The sequence below is a fragment of the Pseudoliparis swirei genome, chromosome 10 (genome assembly GCF_029220125.1).
Source record: "Pseudoliparis swirei isolate HS2019 ecotype Mariana Trench chromosome 10, NWPU_hadal_v1, whole genome shotgun sequence".
In the NCBI taxonomy this organism is placed as follows: Eukaryota; Metazoa; Chordata; class Actinopteri; order Perciformes; family Liparidae; genus Pseudoliparis; species Pseudoliparis swirei.
In genome coordinates this window covers 7,492,395-7,513,320 of record NC_079397.1, presented here as the reverse complement: position 1 = coordinate 7,513,320, position 20,926 = coordinate 7,492,395, and the positions used below count along the sequence as shown (strand labels likewise).

The 20,926-nt window shown below is 42.6% G+C and overlaps 1 protein-coding gene across 4 annotated transcripts in view; it reads left to right on the top strand.

The window, feature by feature from the left end:
- Window positions 1–20,926, top strand: part of iqsec3a (IQ motif and Sec7 domain ArfGEF 3a) — a 95,701-nt gene that overhangs the window by 53,561 nt on the left and 21,214 nt on the right. For all 4 annotated transcript variants that reach the window (XM_056424278.1, XM_056424276.1, XM_056424279.1 and 1 more), the window contains 2 exons: window positions 4,185–5,500; window positions 17,210–17,371. In XM_056424278.1, coding sequence (XP_056280253.1) covers window positions 4,185–5,500; window positions 17,210–17,371 — 1,478 coding nt within the window. The remainder of the gene's footprint in view (window positions 1–4,184; window positions 5,501–17,209; window positions 17,372–20,926) is intronic.

Here is a 20,926-nt window from a genome sequence, read left to right as displayed (position 1 = left end):
AGTTGCGTCCCAGTTCTGCGGTTATATAATCATCGCATTAATAATGCAGATGTTTCTGTGCCGTAAGACCGTGTGTGCACGAGGGCTCATAATCGTGGCTTTGCGTTTCTCCCTTTATTTCTGCAGCATGTGAGATCTGATGATCTGCTGTTTTGTTCACGCACATCAGTCTTTTTGTGCAAATTTACAGATGAGACTAAAAGATGATGGTTAAAAAAAGGAAATGCAGTGCATTGTTCCCTCAGGACAGCCATGTTGTCATGATCCTGAGGCATTTCATGTTTGCCTTTTGGGAACTACACTTATGAGTTGTCTTGCTGAGCGTGAGATGAGAAGATAGATACCTCTCTTTTAACTAACTCCAATTATTTTCAAAATCAAATAAGAATATTTCTCAAAATGTTGATCAACCCCGTTTAACCCTTGTGTTGCCTTCGGGTCAATTTGACCCGATTCAATGTTTCACCCTCCTGTCGCCTTCGGGTCAATATGACCCGATTCAATGTTTAACCCTCCTGTTACCTTTATATTTACTAACATATTTTACCCTTGAGGTCAATATGACCCCAGCTATTAAAATCTCCAGAAAATTATTAGAATTAAAATTGTTTTCCAAGTTTAAGTGTGAGGTACTTTATGTTTGTTTGTTGACTCCCGAAAGAACACCGACATTAAACATTGAATCGGGTCAAATTGACCCGAAGGCGACAGGAGGGTTAAATATTGAATCGGGTCAAAATGACCCGAAGGCAACACAAGGGTTAATGGGAGTAGTTTGTTGCTTTTTGCCTCAGAGACAAACAACCAAACTGTTTCACAAGAAGAGAGTATCATATAAAGAATTAGTAATTAGTATTCGACACAACATGTAACCTCATAATGCTAAAAATAAGGCGGGGGGGAGGACATCTTTGCACCGTGACTAAATCTGCTGCTTGATATCATTAATAAAACATTCCGTGTGTTGTACTTTTGGTCGACCTTTTGTTTTCGAGACACATTTTCATTTAAAGCACAAACATTTCCAGACTAAAACACATTCCTTTTTCAGTGCCTCTTGGTATTAATATTTCAAACATAGACGGAAAAAGAGCCATATTTCAAGCAACGATATCCACCATCACTATTTGATGGTATCTGACGATCTTCCTCGGAAACTCGCATTTGAGCTCACATTTCTATTTCAATGTGACCATTCACTCAAATAACTACAACGCCTACTTTTCCTGAAGCCCCGTGTTTGTGTTTTGCATATTTGACATCACAAGTTTTAAAGATCTTCTCCTTTGTATGTCCTTGATTTGGATATATACATATTTCCATCGCCTTCATATTCTTCATTGAAGGATTACACCTTTTCCGGTCAGCACTATCTTGCCCATCTGTAGAAATGCACACTGCAGTGTTGTACAACTTTGCGCTAGTTTGTTTTCCACCTTTTCCCCCCTCGTTCAAAAGGAGAACATGAGGTCAGCGTGCTGCTGATCTTCCCGTCAAAATACATTTAGATCTCCGTGGAACAGAGCAATGCCCTCACTGTGCTCTCTCCGGAATAATCTCTCTCCATCAGCGCCGAGTGAAGTGATCAGAGGTAGAACTGACAGTCGGCTAATGGGGGGGATTTTCAGCGGCGCCACTCTTGGCGGGGCCAGCCATTTCATCACTTCTTTCCATATCTTCTTATCTTTCCATCGATGCACTTGGTTTCTTGTTTGATCATGCATTTTTTTTTGCTGTTTCTTTGTGTGGCCCTTTTTTTTAATGCATGTGGTTCTCTCTACAGCGGTCAAGTGGTAGCTAGGGATTTGTCACGATTATTGTGGCCATAAATATCAGTCAGTAATAACACAACAATCATCGAACAGGAGCCCCACCTCGGCTTCCAGCATCCGCCTGTAGGCTCTGAGTCCAGCTCTGTAGGTAGAAGTGTATCCATGACAACGTGAAAACAATGTTTAGTATGAGTAGCGATGAACCTACAGAGGCTGGTATCAAATGTTCCCCCTCGGAGTTGGTAAAGACCAAAAAACAAGCTAAAATAGGGTCGAAATTGGATGTATTTTAGAAACAAAGAAGGTAAACCAGAAGTAAGCAGCACATCTCCAGTCCCAACTCAATCTTAGAATGGCGTGAAATCCTGTCCCCCCCATTTCTTTCTCTTTTCCCTCTCCATCCATCATGTCCCGGCTCGCCCTGGTGGCAGTAATCTGAGTGGCAAAGTGTATCACACACAGCACTCTGAAAGAAAGAAAGCAACGCGGCCCAAATGCCTTTTATTCACCGTCCCCCGACCCGCTTAACGCAGAAGGCAAAACAAACACGCTCGCCTGCCACATTTAATCCAACGCAGCCGCACTGACGGCCCTCCCTCACCACCAAGGGCACCTCTGCAGTGGAACTCTTTGCACAGTTTGTTTTGACGAGGGACACCTTTTTGAGTAATGAGATCATCTTGCCTCTGTGCCTGTGCTTTAAAAAAAAAACTACAACCGACACAAGGTTTATTTCGGAGCGCGGTACGGCTAACCTTGTTACTTCCAGAGTGCACAGAGTCACACAACCATCCTGATTAAAAAGACATGAATATTCAGGCTGAGCTCGACATGACAGCGGATGAGAAGTCGCCATCAGCGGATACAGTAGAGCTCTGAACCGGCGTCTTATTCAGAGACCACCTTAATATTCTCAGTACGTCTCCGTTGGCTGGCGGAGGCTCTGCAGTGAAATGGAAATGGAGTAGATAAGATGGATTCTCGGTGTCATTCCACTTTTCTAAAGAGCTTTGTTTGTGATTCCGTCAGAGGCTGCATCTTGAACTAGCCACTTATCACAAATTGCAAAACCCTTCGAGGCATTACAGCCTATCAGGAGGTGGCCGGGTGACTTTGTCCAGTATTAGCAAAAAGGAGATTAGCATCTGAAAGTCACATCTTGATCCTTCGTGGTCACTGGAACCGCTCATTCAATCGCTTTTGGATTTACATACAGGAGGGATGTTTTACTTGGGCCACGCTAATCCTCATGGACACATCACCACCAATGCAAGAAACCAGCTGCTGAAGAAAACACTGAGGGAGGGAACAGCCGGCATTTCGATTTCCCAGAATTCAATGTGATTTTTTAACGTGCACCGTCTTTTCAGCATTTCACCTTTTTTTTTTACTTCCTATTTTTTCCTATTCGTAAAATGGCGGAAGGTGACACTGACGTCCTTTCAAGGCTCAATCCTCCTCCACACTCGTGCCCTTGACACAGTTAGAACAGAAACATAATTGTTTTCATTGATTTAGTCTTAATGAAAAGGATTTGAGAGTGACGGGAGAAGATAAGAGAACTTTCTGTGCTCTTCCAAAAGATACCCACACCCTGATTGTTCTGGGAAACTCAAAGAAGTTTCATCTGGTCTTTGAGCTGCTGCTGGATAATAATGCCTTTATTACATCTCTATCTATTTCCCACAGCATTTGAGCACTTTTTCACAGGCGAGATTAATGGCTCATTTTCAGACAATTTAAAGTTACGCGGAGGACCTCTCTATGGAATTCTCACAGATTATGAGTTTTATTTGAGGAAATGAACAGTTGGACCAAATGAGTCAGCCTCCACTGTGCTCTCTCTCTAGAAGGGTTCAGCACACACATCACACAGTCTGCTTGAAGAAAGAATCACTGAACCATGTGAGGATATTATTATTTTTAGATTTAAATGTTGTCTGCTTCTTCATAGAATTGGACCTGACAACCCTTTTCATCTCCTGGGAGTTTTATTTCCTTTTCTTTTTTCCTCCACAGTAATCCCATTCCTCACTCCACCTGTTTGTTCACACTGACATTCAACGTATATTTCATATTCATCTCCCATGCACCAGAGCGACATGCGGGAGAATGCTTAATTGTAATTTTTTTTAAACTGTTGTGACCTTTGCATTAATGTAACCACCCGTGATAAAGGAGATTATGAGAGTGCTCGCCAATGTTTTGACAATCTGTGTCTATCTTGTTGTTGCTCTGCAATGTCTAACCAGTAGACGTGTAGCCATACTTGTCATGTATAATGCCAGTTAGGATATTCCTAATAACTACAGATTGCCCTTCCAGGTTGTAATCTACTTCTTGTCCACAACAGAAATTCCAGCAATTCAATATTTTCCTTTTTCTATGCTTCTTTCTTCTCTTTCTCCTTAGATCGAAATGTTAGAGCACAAATACGGTGGCCACCTCATCTCCCGCCGGGCTGCCTGCAAGATCCAGACTGCCTTCCGCCAGTACCAGCTCAGCAAGAACTTCGAGAAGATCCGCAACTCGCTGCTGGAGAGTCGTCTGCCTCGACGCATCTCCCTGCGCAAGGTCCGCGTGCAAAACACAGAGGGCTTCTCTGCTGAGCGGGCGCTGGCAGAAGGCTTCCACTTGACAGGCATCCCGTTGGTGCGCTCACCGTCTCTGCCGGCCACGGTTGGCGGCAACCTGACCGACCTGGAAGACTCGTTCACCGAACAGGTGCAGTCACTGGCCAAGTCCATAGACGATGCACTCAGCAACTGGAGCCTGAAGACCATGTGCTCACTGCAAGAAGGCGGCGCCTATCAGTTCGGTGCCGACTCCTTCAGTGCTGCAGCGGCAGCAGCAGGAGGAGGAGGAGGAGGAGGTGTTGGTGGTGGTGCTGGTGGCGGTGGTGGTGGTGGTGGAGGAGGAGAAAGATGTGTTGGGGGAGAATCAACGCTTCATCAAGGCCCGTCACTGGACCCAAGTGACCTGTCGAGAAGTGCGAGCAAGCTGATGATGGCGTTCCGGGACGTGACGGTGCAGTTTGACAGCCAGAACTTCCGCGTTTCCTCCTCAGTCGTGGAATCGGCCACCGTCACCCTCGGCAGCAGCGTCCAACAAGAAGGAGCCCCCACGACTGTCACATCAACGTCCAACACAACGAACTCCTTTCCGGTCTTCGTTCCCCCCGGCCTCTCGCATGCAACCCCCCCTCCCTCGGCAGAGCTCCCCGCCGAACCCATAGATCCACCGCCGCCCCCGCACGAGCCCCCGCCACCCCCGGAATCAGACTTTGAGGGAGGCGAGCAGGATGTCGAGTTCCCCGCTCCTCCGCCGAGTGAAGAAGAGCTCGGGGAGGAGCAGCAGCAGCCTCCCCTGACCCCTCTGGATAAGATGGCTGCTCCTCAAAGCCCGGAGGAGTGTGCGGCGGTGTTGCCGCCACACACGCAGCCCCTTCGCGGCCCTCCGCCGCTGCTGGGGAGCACGGCGGAGCCCCTGGAGGTGAAGAGGTGCAGCTCCGAGACGGCAGATAACAGCTCAGAGCAGATGAGCAGCAGCAGCACGTCCACCGAGGCACGCTCCACGTCCGAAGCCTCGTCCAAGGAGGCCCTGCAGGCCATGATCCTCAGCCTGCCACGCTATCACTGTGAGAATCCTGCCAGCTGTAAATCACCCACGCTGTCCACCGACGTCATGCGGAAACGCCTCTATCGCATCGGCCTCAATCTCTTCAACGTGTGAGTGGCCACTGCGTTTTTTCCGCTCCATTCTTTTGTGTTGCGACGATTCTGATTAGATTTTTTTTTAATCCGGCTGAGGATTAATGTTATACCGCAGTATCATTGCTATCTGGTTAGCCATGGTTTACTGCCCTGATCACAAAGAGATGTAGACGTGACAGAAACAGGTTTTTGAGTGAGCTACTCCTTGCTGCCTTGTTTGAAAAAAAATGCAAAGTAGGCCATCATGTTTTCGCCAGTCTGGACATTTTATCGCACTTGGGAATACTCTAGGAGTATTCGTAGCAGCTTCACACTCCAAAGACAAGTGCAGGCATTGTCAGCTAATCAGGGTTTGACTGTTCCTCTTGTGAGGTCTCCAATTAAAATTAAAATGTGCTTGTACAGTGCTGATTAGAATTGGAAAGATTAAAAGAGAAATGAGAGGATGAACTGGAAGAGATAGAATACTGTTCAGTGAGTTTAACTGAAACAGTGTGTAGCTCCACCCACCTCTCCTCTCATCATACCTGAAGTTTGACGTGGCCCTCTGGACTCAAAAGAGCAAAGACAAGCACTTTTCCTCACGGAGCCCCGCTGTGCAGAATGAACACACAGAATGAAGCGCGAGTCCCGAGTCGGATCTGAGGCGTCTTCTTTCCTCTCAGAAAGACAAATCAATACTGGGATGGATAATTGAGACGCAGAGCGAATAAAATGAAGGAAACAGACATATGCAGAGATAGTGGGAATGACAACCCAGAGATAGTATTGCTATGCCTGTCAAGCACAATACAGGTGAGGAAGAGGAGGTTTGCTCCCTGGTATAACCCTCAGACCCGCAAACTGAAGCAAACGTCACGAAAGCTTGAACGCATATGGCGTTCAACTAATCTCGAAGAATCCCGCTTAGTTTGGCGAGATAGTCTTAAAACATATAAGAAGGCCCTCCGTAATGCCAGAGCAGCCTATTACTCATCAATAATAGAAAAAAATAAAAACAACCCCAGGTTTCTCTTCAGCACTGTAGCCAGGCTGACAGAGAGTCACAGCTCTGTGGAGCCGAGCATTCCTATAAACCTTAGTGGTAATGACTTTATGAACTTCTTTAATGAAAAGATTTTAACTATTAGGGACAAGATTAATAATATCTTGCCCATAACCAGTGCCAATCTGTCCTCAAGTGGAATGGCCTTGGAAACCGCTGTATGCCCTGGTGTATATTTGAGGATTTTCTCCTATCAACCGTGACCAATTATTTTCAACGGTTTCTACTTGAACACGCCTACCTGTCTCTTGGACCCCATCCCGACGAGGCTGCTTAAAGACGTTTTGCCTTTAATTGGCGGCTCTCTATTAGATATTATCAATGTGTCTCTGCTAACAGGCCACGTACCACACTCCTTCAAGGTGGCTGTTATTAAACCTCTCCTGAAGAAGCCCACTCTGGATCCAGAGGTATTGGCTAACTACAGACCGATCTCTAACCTGCCCTTCCTCTCCAAGATCCTTGAGAAAGTGGTCGCAAATCAGTTGTGCGACTTTCTACATCATAATAGTTTATTTGAGAAATTTCAATCAGGATTTAGAAAACACCACAGCACCGAGACGGCACTGGTGAAAATTACAAATGACCTCTTAATGGCAGCAGATAAAGGACTCCTCTCTGTCCTGGTCTTGTTAGACCTTAGTGCTGCATTCGACACCATTGACCATGACATCCTGTTACAGAGACTGGAGCAGTCGATTGGCATTTCAGGCACGGCACTAATTTGGTTTAAATCCTATTTATCAGATCGATCTCAGTTTGTATTTGTAAACGATGACGCCTCGATAACCACCAACGTTAATCACGGAGTTCCACAAGGTTCTGTGCTTGGACCAATTTTATTTACCTTATACATGCTTCCTTTGGGCAATATTATCAGGAAACACTCCATAAACTTTCATTGTTATGCAGATGACACTCAACTATATTTATCGATAAAACCAGAGGAGAGCAACCAACTCTGTAAAATTCAAGCATGTCTTAAAGACATAAAAACATGGATGACCTGCAACTTCTTGATGTTAAACTCAGACAAAACCGAAGTAATTTTAATCGGCCCTGAGCACCTCAGAGATCAATTATCTGGTGATGTGGATTCTGTAGACGGCATTGCCCTGGCATCCAACACCACTGTAAAGAATCTTGGCGTTATCTTTGATCGGGACTTGTCCTTTAACTCCCACGTAAAGCAAATCTCAAGGACTGCATTCTTTCATCTACGTAATATTTCAAAAATCAGGCACATCTTGTCTCAAACAGATGCAGAAAAATTGGTTCACGCGTTCGTTACTTGGAGACTGGATTACTGCAACTCCTTATTAGCAGGCTGCTCTAATAAATCTCTTAGGTCTCTCCAGTTGATCCAGAATGCTGCAGCTCGTGTTCTCACTAAAACTAAGAAAGAGATCACATCACTCCTGCACTAGCTGCTCTGCACTGGCTCCCAGTAAAATCAAGAATCACTTTTAAAATTCTTCTCTTAACCTACAAAGCCTTGATTGGTGATGCTCCATCATATCTTAAGGAGCTTGTCGTACCATATTGCCCCACTAGAGAGCTACGCTCACTAAATGCGGGACTACTTGTAGTTCCTAGAGTCTTAAAAAGTAGAATGGGAGCCAGAGCCTTTGGTTATCAAGCTCCTCTTTTATGGAACCAGCTTCCAATTTCAGTCCGGGAGGCAGACACAGTCACCTCGTTTAGAGTAGACTTAAGACCTTCCTCTTTGACAGAGCTTATAGTTAGGGCTGAATCAGGTTTGCCCTGGTCCAGCCCCTTGATATGCTGCTATAGGCTTATAGCTGCCGGGGGACGTTTTAGGATGCACTGAGTACCTATCTCCTTTTTTTCTCTCCTTAAGGATGAATTTTCATCTCTCAATCACACGTTACTAACTCTGCTTCCTCCCGGAAGTCCTTTTGACTTTACGTCTCATGGGGTCATCGGACCCTATGAGACGGCATAGATCCTATCTGCCTGATGGATCGTCTGGGTCGTGGAATTCCTGCTCATGACTACGCCACTGTCCTGTTGAGACTCCGCCCCTCCTCCTCCCCACCGCCATCTGCCTGATGGATCGTGGAGGTCTCCATCGTGGAATATGCCTACTATGAACTATTCATACACTCTGTCATATTCATTGAATGTATTTTAACTCTAAATCTGTCCTTCTGTACACATTACATCTATTGCATCTGTCCATCCTAGGAGAGGGATCCTCCTCTGTTGCTCTCCTCCAGGTTTCTTCCCTTTTTTTCCCCCTGAAGGGTTATTTGGGAGTTTTTCCTGGTCCGATGTGAGGTTTTGGGGCAGGGATGTCTATGTGTACAGATTGTAAAGCACTCCGAGACAAATTTGTAATTTGTGAAATTGGGCTATACAAATAAACTGAATTGAATTGAATGATGTGTGGCAGATTTACTACTTTATTTGTGAGGTTTGAAACAATTGGTCATTGGTTTTAGATAAAGGTAAAAAAAATTAAAAAAGCTGTAGCTAACCACTGAAGCTAACAATGGTTTCATTGGTTGAACATGATTTCTCCAGTCAACTCTTTGTTTAATGTCTTCAAAAGAGGTATTTTAATATTATTTTGTTTTCCAATATATATGCATAAATAGAAAATAAAGCCTAAATATAGAGACGCCTGTAGCCTAAATAAGATAATATTTTTGTGTTATATATATACAGTATATATATATATATATATAAATTTATGGGTTGATGTTCCAATCTCAAAGTTTGACTTCAATGCCAGGAACCCATACTGATACAGGAAACTCTTGAAATCTACTATTAGGCCGACCCGATTCCCAGTGCTGTTTCCTGTGTGACTACAAACATTGTCAGCGGAAGACAAAAACATTTCCGTCTTGGAAAGCTTGTTCATGTTTGCAGCTTTTGAGCGAGCCATTGTGAATTCAGTTCTCCCCCCGCTGCCTAGTGAAGAGTGACACAGTCAAAACCGGATAAGAACTTCCCCGGATGCGCTCCAGACAGGTACAAAGTGGTTACATGGCAGCGAGAGATAGGAGGAAAAAGTGTTGCCATGGTGATGACAGTGCATGGGGGCAGCACAGACTGGATCTGTTCATTTGTTGAGACTGACTCCTTGAGATGTGTGTCTCATTCACTCACTCAGGTCTGTTGGAGAAAATAGAAAAGGGGAATGCTTGGTGAATTATAACTAAACCAGTTATCATACGGTGATTTAATTTTTTTTAAATCATTACATATTCAGAGAAGCTCTAAAAGATGTATTTTTACATGTTACATAACGCATATGTTAATGTATGTTAATATTTACACTATTGGTGGCGGAACAGAATCTAAGAAAGAAGCTGATTTTAGATTGTTTTAGCTCTCAAAAGCAGCACTTATTATATTTGTTCAACACTTTAAATTGTCCTTTTAGAGATGTTTGTAACCACATGACTGTTTACAAAGTGCTAAGCAGCCAACAGCGCACTTAAAAGATATCTTTAAATGAGGACATTTACCATATGCTCTATTAGCTTTTCACCCAAAGCGTACCCTAAAGGACTTAAACACCCTGCATACAGTTCTCTAATAAATTAACTGATCTCACTTGCATATATTACAAGTTGAACCCACCCACTCATGGAGTAATGCGGGGAACAAATAGTCAGAATACATGCGGGGTGAATCCCAAAAAGTAATGGCAACGATCCACAAAGCCTAAAATTCTCATGAGTCATTCTGCTGCGAGTCGTAAATGTAATTAAAAGTTTCTTCAGCACTGTGTGAACCGGCGACTCTGGAACTGGAATGAAATATGTGTTAACATTTCAAACCAAGTTTCTTTCGTCCCTGCCGCCTCAAACATTTATGGAGAAGCTCACCTTGCTCTCTAAATATCTCGCCTTTGACAGAAAAAGCATAATGTTCCCTCGTATGGAGGACTTAAAATGACTCAAGTATAAATAAATAAATGCATAAATAAATACAAGAATAAATAAATAAATGTATAAATAAATACAAGAAGAAATGTATAAATACAGAAATAAATACAGAAATTAATAAATATAAATTATAACTCAACAGGACATCATTAAATAAATGTATTTCTACATTTCTGTATTTCTTCATTTATTTATATCTCTATTTATGTGTCCACACGTATTTCTTCATTTATTTATGTGTGACATTTATGTGTCCATATATTCAAATGAGCTGGGGCGGTCCCAACCTCATTGTTAAACAGGATTGGTCAAGTCGGGGAACAAATCTGTGGTCGGTTTATCGAGATTCAGCCTAATAAGGATACGCGACGGAGACTTGAGGTCCTGCTCGCGGGACCACTGAGCTCCAGGCGATCAGCGCGCTGTGTGGCCGCCGAGAGAAGCCTGATCTCGGCAAGACTTTTTGAAATGCTCCGCTGGCTCTGACGTCTCCGTAGCGGCTAAACATGAGATATAATTAGGTTTTGGAGGATCTAAAAAGCACAAAGAGTTTATTATTTATTAAAAGATAACGTTACGTCAATTTGACTGAGGGTTAAGATTCATAACTTCATATTGTAGCGACCCTGGGTCAGGAAAGCTACATGACGTATAGTTATTACCGTTTATTCGTAGCCTACGCCAAACAACAGTGAACACCGCAACACATTCTACTCCACTGTAAAGTATTTTACAGTGAATAATTGGAGTAAATTCATGAGCAAGAACAGTTGATGTGGTGACGTCACAAGACCAGAAAGACCGTCCTGCGTCCTCGAGAGTCTGGACTCCCTAGACCAGACTCCAAGAAAACACGAGTCTGTACTCAGTGTACTTGGAATTGATAAACGGCTGAAGTCAAAAAGCTGTCTAGGCTAACTTCTGCTAACGGTGAGCTGAGCGAGCCAACTTCAGCTTCATGTGCCAGGCAGAAGTAGTAGAGAATAACACACCAGGTGCATTACACTCCTGTGACCAATCCTGTTTAACAATGAGGTTCGGACCGCCCCAGCTCATTTGAATATACGGACACGTAAATGTCACACATAAATAAATGAAGAAATACGTGTGGACACATGAATAGAGAAATAAATAAATGAAGAAATACAGAAATGTAGAAATATATTTATTTAATGATGTCCTGTTGATTTATAACTTATATTTATTCATTCCTGTATTTATTTATTTATTTATACATTTATTTAAGCATTTATTTATTAATACATTTATTTAAGCATTTATTTATTTATTTATTTTTACATTTATTTAAGCATTTATAAATTTATTTAAGCATTTATATATTTATTTATACATTTATTTAAGCATTAATTAATTTATTCCTATATTTATTCATGCATTTATTTATTTATTTATTTATACTTAAGTCATTTTGAATCCTCCATACCCTCGGGTGCAAAACCACGACAAAATGGTGTAACGATATTTCCCCAATGAAGCCATCTCGTACAAATGTAGAAGATTGGAGCACATATTATCTTTTTACTCACTGCCAAGCTCTACAGCGCAATAAAAGTGCACAATAAAGCCGATTAACTTTGACTCGACGCTGGAGCGTGGCACTGGAAACAAGAGGAGCAGGAACGAGCTGTGCAGTTACCGGAGAGGAAATAATTACATTAGGAAATCAACAAAATACAGAAAATAAAAGAAACACATGAATTGCAAAGAGGGACGTGGATTATATAAAAACTGCAATCAAGTTATATTATTATGCTACTATTTCTAAAATAAGATAAAATTAGATATCAACTCATCTGTTACATACAGTATTAGAGATTCATTCTGCTGTGCAGTAGCACTGGCAAAATGCAGTACAACTACTTATATAGTTTATAGTTATATAGTGTATGGTTCAACTTTAAGACATACTTTAGTCATGATCAAGTGAAGGAACAACATGACAATTCAAAGAATTAAATTATACAAATTAACACATTTAATTAGAAGTGATAATCCAAGCTATTATTTGAGATGTGAACCCCGACATCGATACCCCTCATTTCAAATATTTATTCTAAATCAGAATATCCTCATATATGAAGTAACATGGGTAGAAACAAAGGACATTTCTGTGTTTTCTATGACCCTACAACTTTCTACTGACAAATTCCCTGACGGATTACAATAAAGAAAAGATCACAGACTACATATTTACTATTCGCTGTACAATTCGTTTTTTAAGACACGTCCACTTTGATAGTGTCACTCTAAATGTCAGCTGGAGAGGCACAGGACGTTTGTCTTGGGCATTTATCTGTTTGTTTAGATTGTATTTCAAACATATCCTGAGAGGGGAAGTGAGAACTTTGTAATGAGTGTTAAATGAAAACAGTTTTCAGAAAAGTTCCACACAGCTTTTTCTACATACTTGCTATCCCCTCTTCTCATTCCCCAAACACCTTGAAAGATAAGCTGACTTTTAATAAATTGGCTACACGTAGAGAGAGAGACGTAATAAGGAAGGAAGAGCAAAAAGAGAGAGAGAGAGAGGGCAATCAAGCTTGGGGCTTATTAGTTCCACCAGTTCACATCCTCCCTAATACCTGTGCTGCTGTGTCCTTTGCATCTTAAACAGTGGTGTTTGCTTTGGGCTGAAACGTGTGTGCATTGCTTCATCACGCAGCCAAATTAGTTCACACATGTGCACACATTGAGGCAATGTAATGTGTGTGTGTGTGTGTGTGTGTATGTGTGTGTGTGTGTGGGGGGGGGGGGGGGGGTTGCAGGAGGTGGTCAAGGAAATAAAGTAAATTAAAAAAGAGAGCCAATATGATGTGCTGTGTGGGTGTGCGCAGCGTGCTGGACTAGAATAAAAAGATAACGGGGGTAATGGAAATGGAGTGCAAAAGCAAGAGAGAGGAACGGAAAGGGGCCCACAAAGGAAGAGGGTGTGAAAGGTTGAGAGAGAGACCGCTTGATACAGTTTCCACCTTGAGAGGAGGTGGAATAACAATGACTTCATTGAAGGGTGTGTCAAGGACAACTGCCACCACACAAGGGGAGCTGATGTAAAAACATTGAACAGAGAGGGGAGGATGTGAGGACACATGAGTATATTGCTCTTTGTGTATGGATGGATATGTACGCACACTTAGTGGGTCAGAAATATCAGACATGGAGTAAACACCTTGACATCAGAGCAGGTCACGGTGGAATCAAATCCACTTCCCATCATGCATGAAAATGGAGCAGCAGCAGAGCTTCATGGATTAAATCAAAGGTGAGATAAGTGGGTAGAGAGGCAGAGGGAGAGGAATCCGAATGCTGATGTCAGGGCCGGCTAATTAAGATCAGCGGATCAGTGAAGCCGGCCCATCTCCTCGTGAGGGATACCCTGACGCCAGGGTGTGTGGGTTAGCGCTCGTTTGTTTGTGCATACACAAACATCGGCTGCATTAACATTCTGACCCGGCACATCATTACAAACTCCAACATCCAGATGGTGAACGTAGAGAAAACTTTTTGAATTTCTCTTCTGCAGTTGTTCTGCAGGTCGTACGAGGTGCGATTGTCGAGTAGCTCAGCCGATTCATCAAGTTGTTGGGACCGAGCCCCCAGGTGTGATCACATAAAGTCCTTAAAGTTGTAAAATACACTTATACCGGAATCCAGAGTTATTTGCGTGCTGCCGTTCTTACGAATGCGGCTGGGGGGCGGAGTTTAAAAAAAACACAACTGCGCTTGCTCAACGGGGTCAAAGATGTGGAAGATCGTAGGAAGGTCCGGGTCATTTTATTCCTCATGCACCACTGAACCACTTTCATGGGAATGAACATGAGCCGGCCTCCAACTATATACCCTGTTCTCATCATACCTCCATGGCAACATAAGGCTAGCAAGGAAAACAACGTAGGCTAATGCTAAAGATAAGCAATGAACAGCTCAAAAAGTCAGTTGAAGTTAGCTTCAGTAATAGATAAACCAAGTCATATCTGCGGCCGTAGCCTGCAGGGTTGATGGCACAGGGCTCCGGGCATAGATGAGACAGCAAGTCCCCATCAGTGTAATGATTCAGTGTTTTGAAGTGTTTACAGTCACAGCTCACAATTGTATTAGCACTAAGAAAAAATGCACAGCGGCACAAACCAGCCATCAATCTATCGCTGGTTAGTAATGAAACAGAAATGTGTGCATCTGGAGAAATAGGAAACACGTATAGTGCTGACAGTTCGGTACTTGTAAAGACCATCAAACACCGCTCTGGTGTACGGCCCCTCTGCACAGCTGAAATAGGTCTCATATAGAGGGGCCAATAAAAGTGGAAGTTTGTATTTATGATGAGGGTGAGAGTCCAAGATGGGGGGAAAAAAAAGTGTGCGTAAGGAAGAACGAGGTCTGGGCATGGAGTCGTTTATTTGAGGTTTGTCACTGTAGCGTGACAGCCGGCACGGCCTCTTGCATTCACTCCTCTGTGGTGTGCATGTGTCTCATCACGTTGCATTGCAGCGCTCTTCACCAAAATAATGAAGGGTTTTCTGATGTCGCACTTCTACGATGGACATTTTGTGAAGATTAAGAGACGAAGACTGTTTGGTTACGGTTGTTCTCAAAACAATGTTGACTGTAGGCACATGTAAACACGACTGTTTTCAGCATCTGAACAATCAACCCGGCCAAATGAGTGTCCGATGAAGACGGTCTCCTTCTTCGTCACTCATAAGAATCCATCTATTCTGCATTATTCCCTCCATTTCCTACCCAATCTTCAACCCCCCCCATCCAAATAATAATCGCCATGTGTGATCCATCTGTTGTTGGACAAACATCAAATGAGTAATATCTGCCAAATATGGTTGGCGAGCCCTCACTTTCGCCTGAGAGGGTGAGCCAGAAACATATCGTGTGCTGAGGCTGTCGCAGCAGATGCTTTGAGACAGTTCAGCTTCAACACACACATACACACAAACACACACACACACACACACACACACACACTCTGTGTCCTCACATTCCTATCCCCGCACATCTGCTCTGTCTGGTTTTCCTCCAGCCTCCTCCTTCTGTCCTGCCCTTTATCCCCTCTCCTCTCCCCTGTGTCCCGCCCTCGCCTTATAAACCCATTAGCTGCGGTGCACACACACACTGCTCTGTTATGTAAAGGCTGTGGCTCAAACACAATATAGAGTCTGGAGAGGGAGAACCGTGGCATTGATGTGGAATAGCCTTCCGAGAGCATTTCTCCTCTGTGTCTAATAGGGTCATAAATAGTTACGATATAACTCCCTTGTTCATACGTAACTTCTGCCGTGCAGTCAGCAGCTGAAACATATCAGCAAGACGACTGATGGAGATCAGAGGAGAGGAGATGACTTTCAAAAGCAGTGACTCATGGAAACCAATGAGAAGTTTAGAAGAAGTACTCCTCGTTGTCCAGCCGAATAGAAGCTCTCATAGACTACTCACACATGAAATATGTGTAAGCTCATGTCTGTATAGAAATGATCCTGCCAATGGTTTTGAATGTTTCAGCTCTTCCTGAATAAAGAACCGTGTCTACCCACAATTTGCATGTGAACTACTTCTTAATGCATCAAGATAACCCTCCCTCATAAATTATATATAAACTCTTTTAAAACCAATAAAAACATATATTTTTTAATGTCTTCACTCAAAAGGGACCGATTTTTGCTTTAAAGTGAAACTTTCCTTTTGCTAAACATTACTTAATAATAATAATAATAATAATAATGCATTTCATTTTTATCGCACTCTTCCTTCAAAGAATCTCAGAGTGCCACACATATAGTAAAAACAAATAAAACCGATTAAAACATAGTTAAAGCAACCCATAAAAATAAAAAAATAAGAATGTAATAGCTGACAATAAATTAACTCAAGGTAAAAATTTCCTTCCTGAATAAAAAGGTTTTTAGGCCAGTCTTAAAAGAGTTCAGTGTCTGAGTTGCCCTCAGGTGGTCAGGGAGACCGTTCTCCCTGACCACCTGAGGGCAACTCCTCCTACACCTACTTAATGTGTTCAGGTCATACTACAAAAAATACGGCTGAAGCGGCAAAACAGGGTGTTGTATTGCTTATGATGATATGTTAATCAGATAAGATGTTTAGGTTGATATACAATCTTCCAGGCAACCAATGGATGATTTTGGTATCGTTTTAAAATCAGCTTGTTGTGACCCAACGTAGGTAATTCATCCTAGCGATGACTAAAGCCAATAGACCCGTTTCATTCCAACAAAGTCTACCTGGGAATGCCTGTGTGCATATAAGCAGTTAAGGCTGCATCCCAGATCAGCCATCACGATTCTGGCAGTGTCCTCGGATTTTAGCAGTGTCAAGCTGTTGAGCAGTTGTTAATGAATGTTATAATTCAGCACGGGAATGAATACAGATGAGATTGTGCCCAGTGTGTTTTATCGCTTTTAGCAGTCTTCCCATTCACCGTGCCGGTATTCACAGTAAGCACCCGGTGTTTTTTTCCGACCACGACTCTTATTACCGCAATGCATCTTTAAAAATAAAAAGTTTGCATGAAATGTCCTCAATGTCCTCTGAGCATTCCTTACAATAAATAAATAATAAACACAAAAAGGATCTACTTTGTGCTGGTGTGGTGTGGATGCTGCTAAGTGTGGTAAAAAAAAAAAAAAAACATCTGTCACAGTACTAAAACCAATATTTAGTACAGACTCCTTTTGCTTATTCAGTCCATTCCTTGACTTTGTTTGTTTGTTTCAGAAACCCGGACAAGGGCCTTCAGTTCCTGATCTCTCGAGGCTTCATCCCAGATACACCCATCGGCGTGGCCCACTTTCTGCTGCAGAGGAAGGGCTTGAGCCGACAGATGATAGGAGAGTTCCTCGGAAACAGCAAGAAGCCCTTCAACAGAGATGTCCTCGAGTGAGTAGCACACCTCTTTTCTTCAGAACGTTGTAGGATCATGTACCGCTCCTCATACTAATCCCCTTATTTTCTTGGAGATCAGGGGTCAGGGTCAACTGTGAGACTCGATCTTATAGAGGATTAAGCCTCTATCGGAGCCAAAAGAAAATCCTCTGCTTTACACGTCACACTATAGTGGGTGTGGAGTCGTGTTGATACCTGAGCCCAATGTACTTTGATAATATACAGTTTTTAACTTCCTTTGTCCATTAGTTGGTCTGACCAGGGTTCTCAAATTACAAGCTCGAGGTCCAGAGGTTGCCTTTCAAAATCCTGCGATCTTTCAGATATCTTGACTTTTAGTCTCAATGCCATTTCTTTCTTCAACAATCAAAACCAGATAACAACTTTATTTTCTCAGACTCGAAAAAAAAGCTTCGCCACAGCCACAAAAAGACAGCATTCAAATGTGTTCACCGGCTGAGTAATACTCCTCGTGATTATAGTTCATAAACATTATAAATGATTTTATTTCACGTGGAGTCATCATGCATTACAGTCTGTTCTTTACAGCAGAACAAAAATAAAAGGACAGAAAATACACATTAAGCCAAAGAGGTTCGAGATGCCTTCTCATTGTACGACTCATCAAATAAATGTGAAGACGCTGCAACGCACACGTGCACACATGACTCACTTCACCCTATATGTTTCATTCCCGGTCATTAACCTGATGGCCATTACTGTCTTTGAAGTTCTTTCTCTTTTCAATCTTTCAAGAAGAATCTCCTTACTTTATCTCAGTTATTGTCTTTTTTCTCATTCTATTATATTCTCTCATTCAGCAACTACTTTGACATTTGCATATCAACCCGGAGGAAGGTACCGCAGATCGGTCTTTATCCTCTCTATTGTCCAAGTTATCAAACCTAGAACACACTTTTAGTCTTTGCAATGGCGGACATGCACGACACAGCACTCAGCCCACTTGTTTGGTAACCCAAGGCTGCCCTCATATAATATCCATATTTTTTTTTATGGATACCTTCATGGCTCCTAATACGTCAGATTAACAAGATTATGCTTTTATTGCCTCAAACCTTTATATACCTCAGCGCAGGTGGGATTGGGATACATAGATGTATAGTTATTCTCTTACAGTGCGTACGTACAGTGGAATTGATGTTGAAGAGGAACATGATAGCAGAGTGCAAAATGTGTGTGTGATAGCACTTTCCATTAAGTGTAGTCACAGGAGAGCGGGTGAGGGATAGCGGTCTAGTGTGAAAAAAGTCACTGGTGTTGATTTATTACGCTTGAATGTGTGTGTGTGTGTGAGTGTGTGAGTGTGAAAGCATGTGGCTTCTGTTTGTGCGTGTGTGAGTGCAAGTATGTGTCTTTCATGTTGCCTCCTGTATTCCTGGATCTTCCTCCTCTCCCCATGAAGCTGTGCCTCCTCCTCTTCTCGTTTCTCTGGGCATAAACAACAATTGTTAAAACATCTCAAGTCAATTAAGTGAAATTGTGGTTATAGATTTGGGATCCAAGAAATGTGGCACCCCGAGGAGTCATTGACCGACAATGTAGTATACTCGTTTAGCAGGAAAAATGAGATCTGTTTTCACACTGTCAGCTAATCATTGGCTGCTCAAGATATGGCTCCATCCAGTCCGCTGTTTCTTTTTATTTGCATTATGTGTGTGTGTGTGTGTTTACCTGCCATTGAGCTTTGTAAACACATCATTTAAGCCCTACTATGCAGACAGGTGTGATGTGTATCCCCCCCTGCCAGTTACAGTGTACAGATCAACAACATGTATGCGTGTTAACCGTGTAACGTGTAAACGCTAAATGCGCATTGCGTGTCCGCCAAGTGGCGTGTGTTTGAGTGTTTGAGAGAAGGAGGTGGGAGGGGGAAGGAGAGGGCTGATGTACTTGGGCTAGAGAGCATCTCGTCTGACGTTACGGGAACAAGGAGTGACAGCCGGGGGAGGAGGGCAGAGAGAGAGAGAGAGAGAGAGAGAGAGGTGGTAGAGCGAGGTAGTGAGTCATGAAGAGGCGCTGAGAGAGACTCGGCAGTTAAGAGAGTTGATCAAGTCAGAGTCACTGAGCTTTACCTTAATACGCATTATGCTGATTATGTTCTCTATTTGCAATCCCTCGTGGAAAATATTACACCATTTATTATTTAAGGGCCAGTTGTATTTGAATTGTGTTAGAATAAGCAGCATCCGGTTTATTGTACTAGCAGCAGTTAGATAACCAAGACAACGGCGATATAGATATAGATAAGAGTTTCAATCAGTTTCATTACATATAGAAGGTGGAAGAGGGTGGGGGGGAGGGGGGGGGGCATGATTATGTAGGAGGGTTGGATTTAGGGTCAAGAAAGAGGATCCAAGATGTAGGGTGGGGGTTGAGACAATGTAGTAGTAGTAGGAGTAGGAGTGTAGTCCCCCTGAAGGGTTATTTGGGAGTTTTTCCTGATCCGATGTGAGGTTTTGGGACAGGGATGTCTATATGTGTACAGATTGTAAAGCACTCCGAGACAAATTTGTAATTTGTGAAATTGGGCTATACAAATAAACTGAATTGAATTGTAGTAGTAGTAGTAGTAGTAGTATAGTACTAGTATGAGTAGTAGTGTAGTAGTAGTAGTAGCAGTAGAAGTCGAAGTAGTAGTAGTTATAGTAGTAGTAGTAGTAGTGTAGTAGTAGTATATTACTAGTATGAGTCGTAGTGTAGTCGTAGTAGTAGTAGTCGCAGTAGAAGTAGTAGTAGTAGTAGTAGTTATAGTAGTAGTAGAAGTAGTAGTAGTTATAGTAGTAGTAGTGTAGTACTAGTATGAGTAGTAGTAGAAGTAGTTATAGTAGTAGTAGTTATAGTAGTAGTAGAAGTAGTAGTAGTAGAAGTAGTAGTAGTTGTAGTAGTACAGGTTAAGTATGAGTAGAAGTTGAATTATTTACAGTTGTTGTATACTTACTGTTGGTCAAGTTGCAGCAGCAGTAGAGGTGACTGGAATAATATACTATATAGGTGTAGTTCTTGTAATACATACTGGCGGTGAAAGTACTAAATGATGCACTTCGTGGTATTTTTGTTGTGAGCAGGTTTTTCAGCGATCTCGTGTCGTAATACACGGTACGTCAGGAAATACGGTCGACTCAGCTATCTGACTCTTTTCTGCTGGAGCAGCATGTGTCACAGTCAAGTGCCCACCTCATTAACTTGCTTTGTTCACAGCAATCCATCTTCATGTGGTGTGTGTGTGTGCCCCAGTGTTTTCGGCAAACAGAAATGAACGCTGCATACTCCCTTTTTTGTGAAATCATTCTGAGACGCATCATCTGTCTTTGAACCATTAACGGGCTGATGATAATAACCGAGAACCAAAAATGTCCTGAACTCGTGTCCTGAAACCGATGTTTGGAGTTCTGTACGAAAGCCGGCGATGAGGGTGTTGAGAAAAAACTTTTATTTCATAGTTTGATTATCATTTCACTTTGTACCTCGACAGAACACCTCACATCAAAGCGAGGAAAACTTCTAAACCGTCCAACTCGTACCTTAAGT